Genomic DNA, 14623 nt, shown 5'->3' on the forward strand with positions numbered 1-14623 from the left:
TAAAGGGAGAACTCAGCATAGGGCCGCAGACACCTGTGGTCCTGGCTACCCCAGACGCCGAGACAGGAGGGTGACTTCAGGTTAGCCCCGTGCTACATAGTGAGAAGGCCTCACCCTCATCTTGAAAGAAAGAAATGAAGGAAAGAGAAAAGAGAGAGAAGAAGGAAAGGTGAAAAAAATTTTTTTAAGTGGGAAGGAAAATTTATGCTTCAGAGATATAATGCGTGGTCACTTATCCCTATGATTCTGGGCCTGTGAAAGCAGAGAACTCTACCCATGGGAGAGCAGGATGGAGAAGGCTGTTCACCTTATCAAGGCTTTGGGACAAAAAAAAAAAAAAAAAAAAAAAAGCAAGAAACTGGCTTTGCAATGTCTCCTCAAGGACATATCACCAATGACCCAACTTCTACCAGGCTCCACCTTTTCAGGCTCTACCACCTCCCAGAAGTGTCACCTGTTGGCAACCAATGGCTTCAACATGTGACTTTGGAAGGACATTTATGATCCAGAGCACAGCAGCCATGAATCTGCCTACAGACATCACACTGCCATCCGCAACAGCGCGACGGGAACAGCCTCCCTCAGCTCTCTGTTGCTGTCTCCTATCTCAGCTTCAGCGCATAGCCCGCCTGTGTTTCCACACACGGCTGGGCCTGGCTGGGCCCGTGTGTTGCTGCTGTCACCACCAACTGCTCTGTCGACCGTGGGAGTATGGGCCTGGGATCCAGGAACTGTTGTCCCAACTCTGATTTGTGGTTCCAGATTTAGCCATATTTCTGTCTCAGCTCCTGTCAAAGCCTCACCAGAGGCCCTGCCATAAGGCCCACCACAGCCCCCTATCAGGACCCGTCACAGACTGCTCCACATCATAGGACTTGTTAGAGTTCCCTTCACAGCCCATGGTCAGGACCTGTCACAGAACCTGCCAGAGCCCTTGTCATTCCCAGCCTTAGCATAGCTTCCATCATATAGGACTGTTTCCTGTCAGTCCCCTGTCAGAATTCCTGTCACAGAATCTGCCAGAGCACCTGTCACAGCCCCTGTCAGCCCCATAAAGCCTCTAGGATAGCCTGGATCACAGCCTCTGTCACGATGTCTGTCACACTCTCCATCACAGCCTCTATCACAACCCATTACACAGTCAGTCTCTGCCAAGCTCTTATGTCATAGCCTTTATCACTGCTCCTGTCACAGTCTCTGCCACAGGCTCCGTCACAGCACATCAGAGTCTCTGTCATATCCTCTGTCACAGCCCCTTTCAGAGATCGTATCAGTGCAATGCCGCAGTGTCACAGCCCCTACTATGGCATCTGCCACAGTCCTGTCACAGGTCTGTGTCACTATCTCTATGACAACTTCAGTCTCAGTCCATCACAGTCCATGCCACAGTCTCCATTGGCCTCTCCTTGGCGCTGCCTCTTCTCCTGGCCCCACAGCGTGACCAGTGGGGGCACAGCTCTCATTACACAGCGGAACTGTCTCTCTCTGGAAGGCGTCCAGCGGAAGGCTCATGTAATAGCAGGTTATCCTGATGTGCAGAGCTGGTGGGAGGGAGGCTGGGCGGCCATGGAGCCTGTACAAAAGATGTACTTCACAGGGAGCTGGGGAGTATAGTTCCCAGGCCTGCACCCAGGGTTGGCCGTGCTTACTCTGTGTGCCTACAGGGTTCAGGGGCCCAGACTCTGTTGCCTGGAGGATAACAGAGTGACTCCACAGCATTCTGTGCATCTCCTTGACCCCACTTGAGTCTCCAGGGCACGGGGATGCAGCGTGTTGTTTCCTGGCTTGCTCTGCAACAGCTAAGCCCGAGGCTGGGTTCCCAGGGCACACAACGCAATGGTTCTTCCAAAAACCGCATCTTAAATTGCTTCCAGTAGCTCCCCGTTGTCTCTAAAACCAACCCATCCTTGGTATCCTTGTAGCTGTGCCCTCCTGGCCTGCTCACCCACCCCCATTTGCGGGTTCCCTCGGCCACTCTCCGCTCACCGTGTGCCCTTCACCTGCCGTTCCCCCACTCGTCTGTCTCCATGTCTCCAAATTGCACCTGATTTCTTCAGAGACAGTTTCAAGCCTATGTTCCTTGCCCCTCCTGCAGAAACTCCCTTCCTCTGCTCTCCAGTTCTCCTCCGGTCACATCACATGCCCTTGGGCTCTGCCTGCATTCTGTGAGGTAGGGAATTTGTCTCATGCTTGCCACCGCCTCTGGTGCCTGAGGTGGGAGGCTGATTCTTGGGGGGCCCGTGTAGGTGCCCAGTCCATAGTCATGTGGTTAAGGGATGGAATAAGTGAAAGGGGAAGAGGAAAAAGATAAGGTAGGGGCTCGAATAGACCTCAAGTGACACTGTGAGTGTGAGCTGTCCTCCATGGGTCAGTGTGGGGCCATATGCCAAGTCTATTCCCTGAATCATCTTAGGGTCCCGGAAAAGCCTCATCTCCCCAGCTGTCTTCAGCCCATTTGCCCCCCCCCCCCCGCCCACCAGCTCATTCTATTCCTCCCCTCTTTCCCTCCTCTAAGCCTTTCATCCAGGCTGTTTAAACTGCCCCTCCTGGTGTGTGTGTGTGTGTGTGTGTGTGTGTGTGTGTGTGTGTGTGTGGCTGTTTGAACCCACTGCAGCCATGAAAGATGGCAAGATCCAGACTTGGGGCTAAGGAGCCTCTTCCACTTACTTCTTGGCAGCACCTCTCTGTTGGCACCTCCGGGGCCTTCCCTCCCAGTCTACCCCCCCCACCCCCTCCCTCACCCCCTACCCCCCTCCCCCCTCCCCCGCCCCACATCCCCTCTCCCCCTCCCCCGCCCCACATCCCCCCCACCCCCTCCCCCGCCCCACACCCCCCTCCAGCCTGGCTCCCAGTCCAGGTGGCCCAGACGTCCTGGAGCCCTGGTAGGGACACAGAGACATAGTCCAGGCCTGGCTGAACTGTCAGTATATCTTTCTCCACCCCGTTCAGGGGCAAGAGGTGGCATGAGACCTCACCCATGCCTTGGCAGAGTCCCCAGGCAGCTGAAAGAACAAGGCCAGGGGAGCCAGGGCTGGCCTGAAGCTGGAAGGGCTCTGAGTTCTGCTGGGCCTTGGTGCATACATGCGGGAGGGTCTCAGGATTCTCGGGTAGTACCTTGTGCCCAGGCAAGGGATGGAGCCACAGGGCATTTCAACAGCTTTGGCTTCCAGATCCTAAAGAATTCAGGCAGAACTACCAAAGAAAGCAGATGGCAAGAAGGAAAGGAGCCTGTAAGGGCTTTCTGGCTCACTATTGCCTTAACGAGATTGGGGGGGAGAGAGGAGGTAGGCATGGTTGGTTCATGGTACTTCTTGTAGCCAGAATCTTACCCATGACCCCATGGAATCCCCAGGAGCAGTGAGTGCCCAGCATGGGAGAAAGCTGATAGATGAGGATCCAAGGCTGGCCTGTAGGCTGCTGGGGAGGAGGGGGTCAGGAGAACCCACGGCTCTCCTTGTTTGGAGACCCGGTAGATTTTTCTCTTAAAGCCAACTGAGAGCAAAAGATAAGCAGCCCTCCAAGATGGGCGCTTGCCTCTCACCCTCTCCCTTGTGGATCTCGCTGAATGAATACAGCAAGCATCACGGCTGCCAAGCTACTCCGTATTCATGTCCTCCTCTACCTCGTCGCTTCATCCCTCCCTCTGCCTCCCCTTTCTTCCCACTCCCTAGAAAACCAAGCTCACATCTCACTTGTTACCTCCTCCAGAAAGTCCTCCTTGACCATACTTATGAGCGCCATTGCCCTGAGCGTCTGAAATACTTCCTGTGGTCCTCACTTATATAACTCTGGAATGGCCTTGGGCTTCATCCAGCAAGGCATCTATCAGCCTTCTCAACCACCAGCTATGGAAGCCTGGACGCACACACAATGAGGCGCCCAAGACGTGGTCAAAACTGGCTAGCTGACTTACTGTCCTGTGCATCAGTCTCTTCACAGCCACCTCGCCTGCCCCTCCACCTCCCAGTGTATTCACCAGGAAGCCTCAGGTCAGGGACTGTTGCTGATGCCAGCTCTCTTCCTCAGAGAACTGGTCTCCAAGTCAGGCTCTCAGCAGGAAAGTCTCTACATCTGTGACCTGCTCTTCGCTGTCTTGCCTGGCAGAGCAGCAGGTACACCAGGCAGGCTCAGATCCCCAGAGAAGGAAAATGCGTCTGGAGACCCCACTCCTGTCCTCTCTCTGTAGAGGGGCAGGGGTACTGGTCACAGGGTCAGGACAGCAGCCTCTGATTCCACTTACGACAGCTGCCTGCAGGGAGTGGGGGATAAGTAAGTACCCGTCCCTGAGAGAAGATCTCCCTTGGGGACCCAGCTAGGGCTTACCAGAAGGGACAACTTAAAAACAAAAACAAACACATCTCTGTATAGTAAAACACCTCTTTCATGCCTACAGGAATTTTTAAGATGAACATATGGCCTGAAACTGGATTGCAAGAGCCAAACGTCTCCTCCACCAATGGTTCAGGCAGTCTGCATTCTAGATTCCATCATGTGATGCTAACTGTGCACTCAACAGAGGCAGGATTGTATGTTCCATGCATGTTGTATGTCTTCATGACAACTTGTGAGGTGACTACTACAGAGGAGGAAGGACCGAGGCGCACACACAGGCAGCACGTGTGACGGTAACTGGCTTTTGCTTCCTATCTCCCCTCTCTGTTATCTCTAGCTGGAGTTCCAGGCCTCTGGAATTCACAGACGAATATTTCCAAAAAGCATTTTGGGGAGGAGGAGGAACAAACAGAACAGCAGGTCAAAATTTGTTATTTGGCCAAGAACATTAAAAAAACAAACAAACAAACAAAAGAACCAAACACATTGGCCAGCACTACGATTTCATAAAGTGGCACTTTAACACGGCAAACGTGGCAAAGGTTATTATCTTAGAATACACAGCCCTCTAAGGAAGGCTAGGAGACAACTTCACACTCAAAATAGGCTACATTTTTCCCTCTCCCTCCTTTACCTCTCTCTCCCTCCTACTTTATCTCTATTTCTTTCATTTACCCAAGAACTGGCCAACATCTTGGCTCTGCAGGGCATGGGAGTCCTCCCCTACCTTAGTCCTCCCCTACCTTAGTCCTCCCCTCCCCTAGTCCTCCCCTCCCCTAGTCCTCCCCTACCCTAGTGCCACCTCTGAAAGCAAGGACAGTGTTCTTATCCATAGGAAACAGGGTCTGAGCTTGACATACGTACACAGTCAGCTACATCTCACGTCAGTTCTGGCAGGTCATCTAGGGGGACTAATCTCATCAGGTCCCTTCTCTCTTAGATCCGTATCTCCTACACCGCATGGGGAAACCAGAGGCAACCCTGCTTCCCAGGCAGTGCAGTGAGGGACAGGTGTGGGCAGAGCAACACTGCCTCCACTCCCAGCGCCACTATCCTCTGTGCGCCTTCACCATCCAGCTGTGGCCCCCTCCCCCGCACCTGTGCCTGCCCCTTCCCACCTGGGAACCGCAGCTGGGCTGCAGGGTGGATGGCGTCTGCCTTGAGGAAAGGACCTTTGCTGGGATTCCAGCTGCACCATTTTCTCCCTGTGAGGCATTTGGCAATGTGTTTAACCTCTCTGGGCTTTGGTACTCTTGTTGCAAAGAGGAGTGGGGACAGTGCCAAAATCTGGCCACATTGAACCTAACAAAATGACAATTTCAGGTAGTTTCAATAAATAAAGCACAAAGTACTAGGGCTATGGAGATGGTTCAGTGGCTAACAGTCTTGCTGTGCAAGTGCAAGGACGTGAGTTATCTATCTATTTATTTTTATTTCGTGTAGATTAGTGTTCTGCCTGCCTGTGTGTGAAGGTGTCAGATACCCTGTAAATGGAGTTACAGACAGTTGTGAGCTGCCATGTGGGTGCTGGGAATTGAATCTGGTCCTTTGGAGGACCAGCCAGTGCTCTTAGCTCCAGCCCCAGGACTTGAGTTTTAATATGCAGCAGACACATAAAAATCTGGGTGTGGCTGTGCATGCCTGTAATAACAGCATGGAAGGGTGGTGGTGTTTGGGGGGGGACACAAGAAGATCCTTGGGACTTGCAGGATGACCCCCCCCCCCCGATCCAGGTATAGGTTCAACGAGAGACTCTGTCTCAAGAAAATGGGACTAAGAGTGCTAGGAGCAGGACACAAGGCATCTTCCTCTGGGTTGGTATGTGTTTCTCATTAAATCTGACCCCTCCTCCAGGAAGCCTTCCCCAGCTAGGTCAGGCTCAGCGAGCTTCCAAATCTCTCATGCGGAAGATGCGACCTAGCTTCTAGCACGGGGTTCTTGAGTTGCTGACACCCTCTTATTCCAGAGCATTTGCCTAACCCCCTAACCTCCTCCCCATCCCTCAGAGTTTGCCGGCATCCCACACATGTCCTGTTAAAACCCTTGGCTGAAGGATACAGGAGAGGCTTAGCCTCAACAGGGGTTATTATGGGCCTGGCTTATCTAAGCATCAAGTCTATACCTGGAGTTGGCTGTAGATGGATGGTGATAATCCAATTGAAGGTAAGTGGGGAGTTAGAGGTAGAGCCAACCGGAGGCCCCTGGCAGCCTGGGACTGTGGTTCCTAGGAAGCAGAATCTTAGTCATATCCTTATCTTCCCGGGGGGGGGGTTCTCTTCATCACCAGCAGTTAACTTTCAGGGTCCCTTGCTTCTGGTAGAGTTGATCTGTTCTTTGACCATCCCTGGGGTGATGCCCAAGCTTCTGAGACTAAGTTAGTCTTGTCTTTTCCCTCAAGGAACTCAATCCAGAAGGGCACAGGCTGCCTGGTGTCATTGGTACTCAGATTAATGGGGACTCACTAGCTGTAAGAACCAGAAGTGGGGATATGACCAAGAGCTAGGTTATTCAGGGAAGAATATACCCTGTGTGAACCGCCTTCCGTTCTGCAGCTGGGTCACTACAGAGTGGTTTCTGGTGAACGGACAGACTATATAGTAAGTGCGCTAAAGGGAGGTGTTCCTACCCAGGGCAGACGGGGCTCGCAGGCAGTTAAGAGTACTCCTCAAGGAGACCCAAGGGCAGAGAGAGAGAGAGAGGGAGAGAGGGAGGGAGGAAGAGAGAGACAGAGGGAGAGAGAGAGAGAGAGAGAGAGAGAGAGAGAGAGAGAGAGAGAGAGAGAGAGAGATCGTGCCTCCCAGCATCTGTGCGGGAACTGTCAGCTCAGAACTGCTCAAAAGTAGAAATGCCAGCTCCGGGTGATGTCATCACCCAAGACGTCCCCACCCCCATGCGGAGTCTTGTGGTCCAGGGGGTAGGGCTGAAAACACCCAGCTAGGCTGCCCACCGCCCAACCCCTGCTGCCTCCAAAATTTCCACTCTGGATGTATGTCTGAACACAAGCAAGCTAAGAATTCAAATTTAAACTTCATGCGGTTCCTCAGAGAGTTGGGGGGCCCTTTTGTTTTTCTGTCTGTGTCTGCTGGGAGGGTCTGCTTCTCTATCAACAGACTCCAACCTTCTCTGGCCAGCTCCCCCTCTGAGCTCTCCCTCTCCCGCCCCTTCACTCGCCCCCCCCCCTTTTGAGCAATTAGTCTGTCCTAAAGTGTTGGTACCTAGTGAGCTATACCTTGGGCTGAGCTACTGGGATTTGCCCTTAAACCAAGAATGTAACATAAGGAGCAAGAAGACGCCCAGGTGCATCCCAGATTGCCTTAACGAGGGGATCAAATGGGGGCTGGGCTGTGCAGATGCTGGGCCAGGGGAGGGGGGAGTGTGTCTGGGTGGAGGTGGAACCCTCTAACGCTAGTGTACGCAGAGGGTGTCTCAATTGGATGGGAATACAGGGCGAGGGACTCAAAGCCAGCACCAGAGTGCCAGGTCGCCAGAGGAGCCTGCCCATAGCCTCCAGACTACAGCCCGGCAGTCTCGGGAAACCCCCTCACCCCCGCATGGAATTGCTCGGGGGCGGGGGGAAGGCGCTGGGGAATGGCAGGTGGGGAGTCCGGTGCTGCTATCCCGCGTCTGTGGCTACTACTGCCGCGCATTTCTTCGAAGTCTTACCTCGCAGAACCAGGTTCACCCGCGCGCCCAGTGCGCGCCTGGAGAGTTTCCCCGCAAGCCCTCCTCGCCGCGCCGGGGAAGACCCATGCGGGGTTCGCCCCCCGCCCGTGGCTCAGGAAAACCCTGGAAGCCGCCCGGACTCGAAGCGTTTTCCGGAAACCCCCTCTCCAGGCGAGTTGCGGGAAAGCAGCGGCTCTGCAGCCCTACGACCGACACGCCTCCCCAGAGGAGGGTCGGAGACCCTAGCGTTGAGAGGGCAGGCTAGGCAAGGAAAGCCCGAAGCTCGCGGGAGAGACTGGGAAACCCCGCCCCCCAATCTTGAGCCCTGACTTGGGGGACGCTCTCAGCCCTTGGTCAGCAGAAATCCTTAGGCGCACCAGCATAGGGACGCCTCCTACTTCAGTCCCCAAGGTCTGGCGAGGTTCCGCCCCGCACCTCCCGCCCGTCCCGTCCCCCCACCCCCCTCTATGTCTGGGCTGGGGCGCCGCTGCCCCTTTAAGAAGCCCAGGTAGGCAGGCCGGGCTGCAGGAGCCGCTCCTATGGCAACCCGCGAGCTGCGGCGGCTTCATGAATATTCCGGGGCGCGGGAGCCCGAGCGCTGCCGGAGGGCGCTCCGGGAGAGGCGGCCGCTGATGTAAGCCCGGCGGGCCGCTGGGCTCCGCTCGGCTGCGGCGGGAGTCCTCAGGACCCGGCCGGCCGGGCTCAGCTAGAGGAGGCAAGGAGAGATCGCGGGTGACAGGCCACAGAACCCAGGCAGCCACCGGTACTGTCATCCCCAGCCGTCTGCCGGACGCACTCCTAGGAACCGCGCGAGCAGTGCGCTCTGCGCTCCGGAGCGGTTCCCGGAGCGCCTTGGCCGCAGCGCCGCCGCTGCCCGCGCCCATTGTTCCCCGCGGGGGCGGGGCGCCTGGAGCCCGGCCGCGCGCCGCGCCCCTGATCGCTGAAGGAAGAGAGGGAGGGAGCGTGGGGTCCCCGCGCCCAAGCCGGGTCCGGGAGGAGGCGCAGCGCGGCGAACCCCGGGACCGGCAGCCGGACTAGGAGCCTCCCCTCGGCGCGCAGCTGGCGCGACCATGGGCTCCTGAGGCAGCCCCTCGTCTGCAGCAAAGGACGAGTCCCCACCGGCAGGCACACCTGGAGCAGGTCCTCTCTGCCGCACCCGCACAGCTGCCCCCGGCCCAGCCCCTGGCACCATGGACAAGCTGCCGCCGTCCATGCGCAAGCGGCTCTACAGCCTCCCGCAGCAGGTGGGGGCCAAGGCGTGGATCATGGACGAGGAAGAGGATGGTGAAGAAGAGGGGGCCGGGGGCCGCCAGGACCCCAGCCGAAGGAGCATCCGGCTACGGCCGCTGCCCTCGCCCTCGCCCTCGGTGGCCGCCGGCTGCGGGGAGTCCCGGGGTGCGGCCCTCGGGGCGGCAGACAGCGAGGGGCCGGGCCGCAGTGCCGGCAAGTCCAGCACCAACGGTGACTGCAGGCGCTTCCGCGGGAGCCTGGCCTCTCTGGGCAGCCGGGGCGGCGGCGGCGGTGGAGTAGGGAGCGGCAGCAGTCACGGGCACCTGCATGACTCCGCGGAGGAGCGGCGGCTCATCGCTGCCGAGGGCGATGCGTCCCCCGGCGAGGACAGGACGCCCCCGGGCCTGGCGACCGAGCCCGAGCGCCCCGGCGCCGCGGCACAACCCGCAGCCTCGCCGCCGCCCCAGCAGCCGCCGCAGCCGGCCTCCGCCTCCTGCGAGCAGCCCTCGGCGGACACCGCTATCAAAGTGGAGGGAGGCGCGGCCGCCAGCGACCAGATCCTCCCCGAGGCCGAGGTGCGCCTGGGCCAGGCCGGCTTCATGCAGCGCCAGTTCGGTGCCATGCTGCAACCTGGGGTCAACAAATTCTCCCTAAGGATGTTCGGCAGTCAGAAAGCGGTGGAGCGCGAGCAGGAGAGGGTTAAGTCAGCCGGGTTTTGGATTATCCACCCCTACAGCGACTTCAGGTAAGAGGCCAGGTGGTGGTACCGCGGGCGCCTTGTGCAGTTGCAGGCATGCTTTCTTCCCAGTCCTGCCTCCCAGCCTGAGTTAACTTTCCTTCCTTGCTCGGGGAGCTCCAAGAGAAATGGGGTGCCTGGAGCGCCCGGGACACCCCTGGACCTCCTGCAGCACGCCAGAAACTTTCTCAGTCTTCAGGCTCCGGCTCATGCCCTCTCTCTCCCGGCATCTGGGCCACACTGGAGACCAGTTTAAAGGTGTTCTGAGCTTTGGCCTACCCCTACTTACAGCCAGGGTAGAGCTCTGCTTGGCCAAGCCGCGCACCTCCCCCTTGGCGGCTGCAGAGTCAAGGTGGCCATCCTAAAGGCAGCTCCAGGTCATTCCTCTTGCAGAGAAGGCTCGGTGAGTGAGATAGACATCTTAGCAGCTGGGTCAGCTCCTTGGGTGCTGACTGCAGGTATTAAGATCTTTGCTGGGCCTGTGAAGTCGCAGCAGGATTCCTGGAGGACCGAGGTCACTGGGGCCTCCGGCCCAGGATGAAAGCCCTCTGCACACTTTTTTTTTTACCCAGACCCTCGTGTTGAACGGTGCATCAGGAGCAGGCACTTTACATAGCTAGCTTCCACACTGGCAGGGCAGAGTGACCTTGCTCACAGTGGTCAGTGAAGATGTCGCTGTCCTGACTGTCTATTGATCCCCAACTAGTCCAGTGTCCCATCCCTATCCCAAAGGTCTAAACTCTGGCAAATACACGGTCTCTCATGGACCCCTAGACCAGTCAGGGAGAGGGATCCTGTCCCTTCCTGACTCTCCCAAGTCTAATGCCAGTGATCAGAGACTGCCAGTCAGGCCTGTGGACTACTAAGCCGTGTGGACTGAGAGAGGTTGTGAGTTGCCTCTGGGGTCGCATCAGGAATGCCAGGGTTCTGAGTCCCCACTCTTTCATGTCTCTTGAGGCCTTCTTAGCACACCAGATTTGGACGGAAGATCTAGCTGGGTTTTTCTTCCTGTGTCTTGCCCTGTTCCTGTGTCTTGCCTGCCTACCTGCTGGCCTGCCTGCATAAAGGAACATTTTGCCCGACCAGAGCCTCTTTACAAACTCCAGGGAGCTGCATTTGTAACGAGAGCAAAGCTATCTTCCATCCAATGAGAGAGATTTCTTTGCCTGGGACTGACCAGTCAGACAGCACTTTGGTGGCTTAAAATAGGTGGTAAATAAGGAAAGGCACCCTCTCTTGGTTCCTTTACCCCCTTTCTTTTGAGAGAGTGTTCTTTCTAACCCTGACATCCGCATGTCCTATCCACCCCCCCCCCCAGTGGTGGGGGGTGGGGGGGCGTGGCGGAGCAGTAGGCTTGCTATCTTCAAACTCTGCAAGCAAAGGTGGACCCTCCTTAGGATCCTTACTGCATTCCCTGACTAGGACTAAGACCTGATGCTCCCATGTTGAACTAGGGAGAAAAGGTCAGGTGGCATGGTTCCTTTGCTTCTGCCATCTCTGGGCGTCCCAGGCTTCCTCTCTTCCCTCAGTGCCTGTGACAGACAGGGTCCCTTATCAATTATTTGAGATTGCTGATGTTCTCCCATCAAGTGCTCAGCTTCTGCCCATCTTTGTGGTGGGAAAACTTCAACTCACTGTGCTTATATCTTCAAGCCCCTTGTCAGCCCCAGGCTTGTCTTGCCTCCGCTGCCAGGTACTGATAGAGAAGCCCTCTGACTGCAAAGACTTGCCCTTCGCGCCCATCTTCTCTCAGATGGTGAAGCTCTGAGGCTGAAGCGCCCCATCCACACGCCACACTCCCCCATCCCTGAAGCTTTCTGGTCTTACTTGTGGCCATTCATAACATGCTGGTTTGCAGTCCCCTTGCTGTAGAGCCTCTGAGGATACAGGCTTTGGGGACGTTGGAGAGGGTGGGCCCAACAGAAGGACTGATAGACAGCCGAGCAAGGGGCCAACTGGGTTTTGATGTGAGTTTTTGCAACAAGCCACGGAAAACTGTAGCTGGAAGGTGCTCACCTCCTATGCCCAGCCTTGCAGCTCTCTGATGTTAGGCCTCTGGGATGGAAAACAATCCAAGACAAGAGTGTGCGAGTCTCTGGATGGCAGGGGTTGTGTCCCTGCTTCCTCTCAGGCCAAACCACCTAGTCTTAGCTTCAGAAGTTGAAGAGACAAGGGATTAACCGGTCTGCTAAGCTTAGAAACCGCATCACTCCACCGCATCACTCCACCGTCTAAACCACCACTCCCCCTGGAGAACCCAAGCCTTGGCTCTTTATCTGGAGCCAGACACCATCGCCCACCAGAGCTTCTGCAAGCACTTCGCAGACCCACTGAGGGCTTATCCATCATTTTGACTGGCAGGAAGCATTGATCCAGCAGAATTGGCTTAATAAAGAATCACCAGCAAACCATGATAGATGGAGTTTGCGGCTTGGAGTTCAGGGCTGGCTGTTTCTGACATCTCCTGGCTGGGGAGAGGAGGGCTGGGTACTTTCCCTTGGAAGTCATTGGCTGGCTTTGAGACCCACCATAACCTACCTGGCCAGTGACTGAGAGAGACTAGGCTATTCCCGGCTGTCTCTGCTTCCTGCTGCTATCAGTCCTGTGACCCCAGCTCTTCACATGGCTTCTGCAGTCTCCGAGGCATCTGACTCCCCCTTCCTCTCCAACACTCCTTTGGCCTTTTGAGGCTCATACTGATGGCTTGTTAATGGAAGAGACCAGCATGTGGCTACCCCTAGGCTATCAAGCAGGGTTCCAGAACAGGTCCTTGTCCCCAATGGATCTCTATCCCAGAAGCCTGGGTTTGATGGTTGGAACCTAAGTACCTAGCTACTTTTGTTCCGGAGGCCTGATTGGCCAGATTTTCAAGCACTGAGCTCAGGGAGTTGACCTAGGTGTGTATGTCAGAGACTTCTGTCTGAGACAGTGTCTTGGGGCTGTGTGGGTGGACACGGTGGCTGGCAGGGAACTTCTTTTCTGGTTATTAGCTTTGTCTCTACTGCTTTGCCCCAAACAGAAGCCTTGACAATAGAGCAGGCAAAAGCTTGGTTCTTCTCAAGGAAGTTTCCGTGCCCTCTTCTGGCTTGGTCCTTTTAAATCCAGCAGGAAAGGAAGAGACTGAAAGATTTAAAAGCAGCTTTTTTTCCTCGGGGCTTTGACATTCTGGATACTGAGATGATGACAGTAGGTCCCAGGAGTTGCCTAAGCAGACTCCTTGTTGCTGGTCCCTGCACCAGATCAATGCCATTGTTTGCTCCCCTGCTCAGCCTGTTTGCTATTAGGCCTTCCTCAAGTTAGCATCCTCCTGTGAGCCTCAGTTTTTCTGCCCAGAAAATGGGACTCCTCTTGCTCATATCTATGTTAGACACAAATTATGCGACTGTAGGCACACGGATGAGGTGAGAATTTACAGTGAGCAGTCAAATACCTTCCCTGCCCTCACTCTTTCCTCCCCCTTGATCCTGGGTAGACCACTTGGACCTCTGCCCTGGGCTCTGGCCAGGGGTTCTGAACTAGTTTGTCACAGAGACTTCACTGAGAACTGGTTAGAAACTACCAAGTCAGTCTCTAGAGAAATACACACATATCTAGACATATGCAGTGTGGCACACAGTTTCCTGTGTCTGAGGCGTCCCTAAGTTGGGAATCATGTGGGGGGCTGATGGCTGTGAGTTCTACTGCAGGCCATGCTAACAAAGGGTCTAGGTCTTGGGGGGCCTGGTATTAGCCTTCCTTGGAGCCAAGTATAGTGTGAGTGGGGTCTCCTGGTGCCCAGACGTAGGGCTTGGAGGAGATGCTCAGAAAGGGGGCAGGGCAGCTCCAAGGACGCTCAGTAACAGAAAAGGAGGCTCCAGGGAGATGTTGGGAGGAGGAAGAAAGTTGTTGGTACATTGGACTGATAGATATCCTGACAACTGAGATTGGTATTTTCCCGAAGAGCCCTACAACCCTAACCAGCAGAGTCCCCTGTCCCTTCTAACCTTCTTTTTCTTCTGCCTAGGACATAGGGGGTGGGGTTCGAAGGGCATTAAGGGTAGAGGCATTAAGGAACCTGCTGCCCCCACCTCCCCAAATAAAATAGAGTTAAAAAGTAGCGCCTACAATCTCCCTCTGTGATCTGGACTTGAGCCTCCCATGAGCAGCAGAGACCACAAGCAGTCAGGGATCAGAGTTAGAAAACTGAGAAAGGAAAGGAGCTTCTGTTGGGGATTCGTTACTTGACTCTTTGCTCCTGTCCACTCCCATGTGCTTTCCCTTGTAGCCTCGGGAAAGGCTGTTCAGGAAAGAGGCAGCCTGGTTCTGGGTCTGGGAGATTGGAGGCCCTTTCTGAGGGGAGCCTTTCTTGGCCCAGCTGTTCCCGCTGGCAACGTGGGAAGGCTGGGTGAAAGGCACAGCAGGCACAGGCAGCAGGGAGGGGAGGGCGCCTTGGTGCAGAGGGGAATTCCAAGGTGAGCTGCCTGGGTGGTGCTGTCGGCTGGCACAGTGGGCAGCGGACTCTCCAGCTGTGCAGCGTGCCCACCTCACCAGGCTTGAGGTAGTGGAGCTTAGGGTATGTTGTCTTCCTGAGTTCAGGTGCCTGGTAACCAGAGGGCTAAGCCCCGTGGCTAGCAGGTTCTCCCTTTAGCTTTTTTTCTAACTCTTAAGAGTGGGAACTGTGTG

General features: G+C 55.8%; 1 protein-coding gene and 1 long non-coding RNA gene across 2 annotated transcripts in view; both read left to right on the plus strand.

Moving 5' to 3' along the window:
- The first annotated feature begins 1377 nt into the window (after positions 1-1377).
- Positions 1378-5700, plus strand: LOC311597859. The gene is made up of 3 exons (XR_014779374.1): positions 1378-1522; positions 4394-4625; positions 5273-5700. It is a non-coding gene; the product is annotated as an uncharacterized lncRNA (long non-coding RNA).
- A 3157-nt stretch (positions 5701-8857) lies between these two features.
- HCN4 (hyperpolarization activated cyclic nucleotide gated potassium channel 4) overlaps positions 8858-14623 on the plus strand; it is a 39380-nt gene continuing 33614 nt past the window's right edge. The window contains exon 1 of the mRNA XM_084782334.1: positions 8858-9970. Coding sequence (XP_084638460.1) covers positions 9186-9970 — 785 coding nt within the window. The 5' untranslated portion in view covers positions 8858-9185. The remainder of the gene's footprint in view (positions 9971-14623) is intronic.

Source organism: Acomys minous, assembly GCF_964271855.1.
Source record: "Acomys minous genome assembly, chromosome: 5".
Lineage (NCBI taxonomy): Eukaryota > Metazoa > Chordata > Mammalia > Rodentia > Muridae > Acomys > Acomys minous.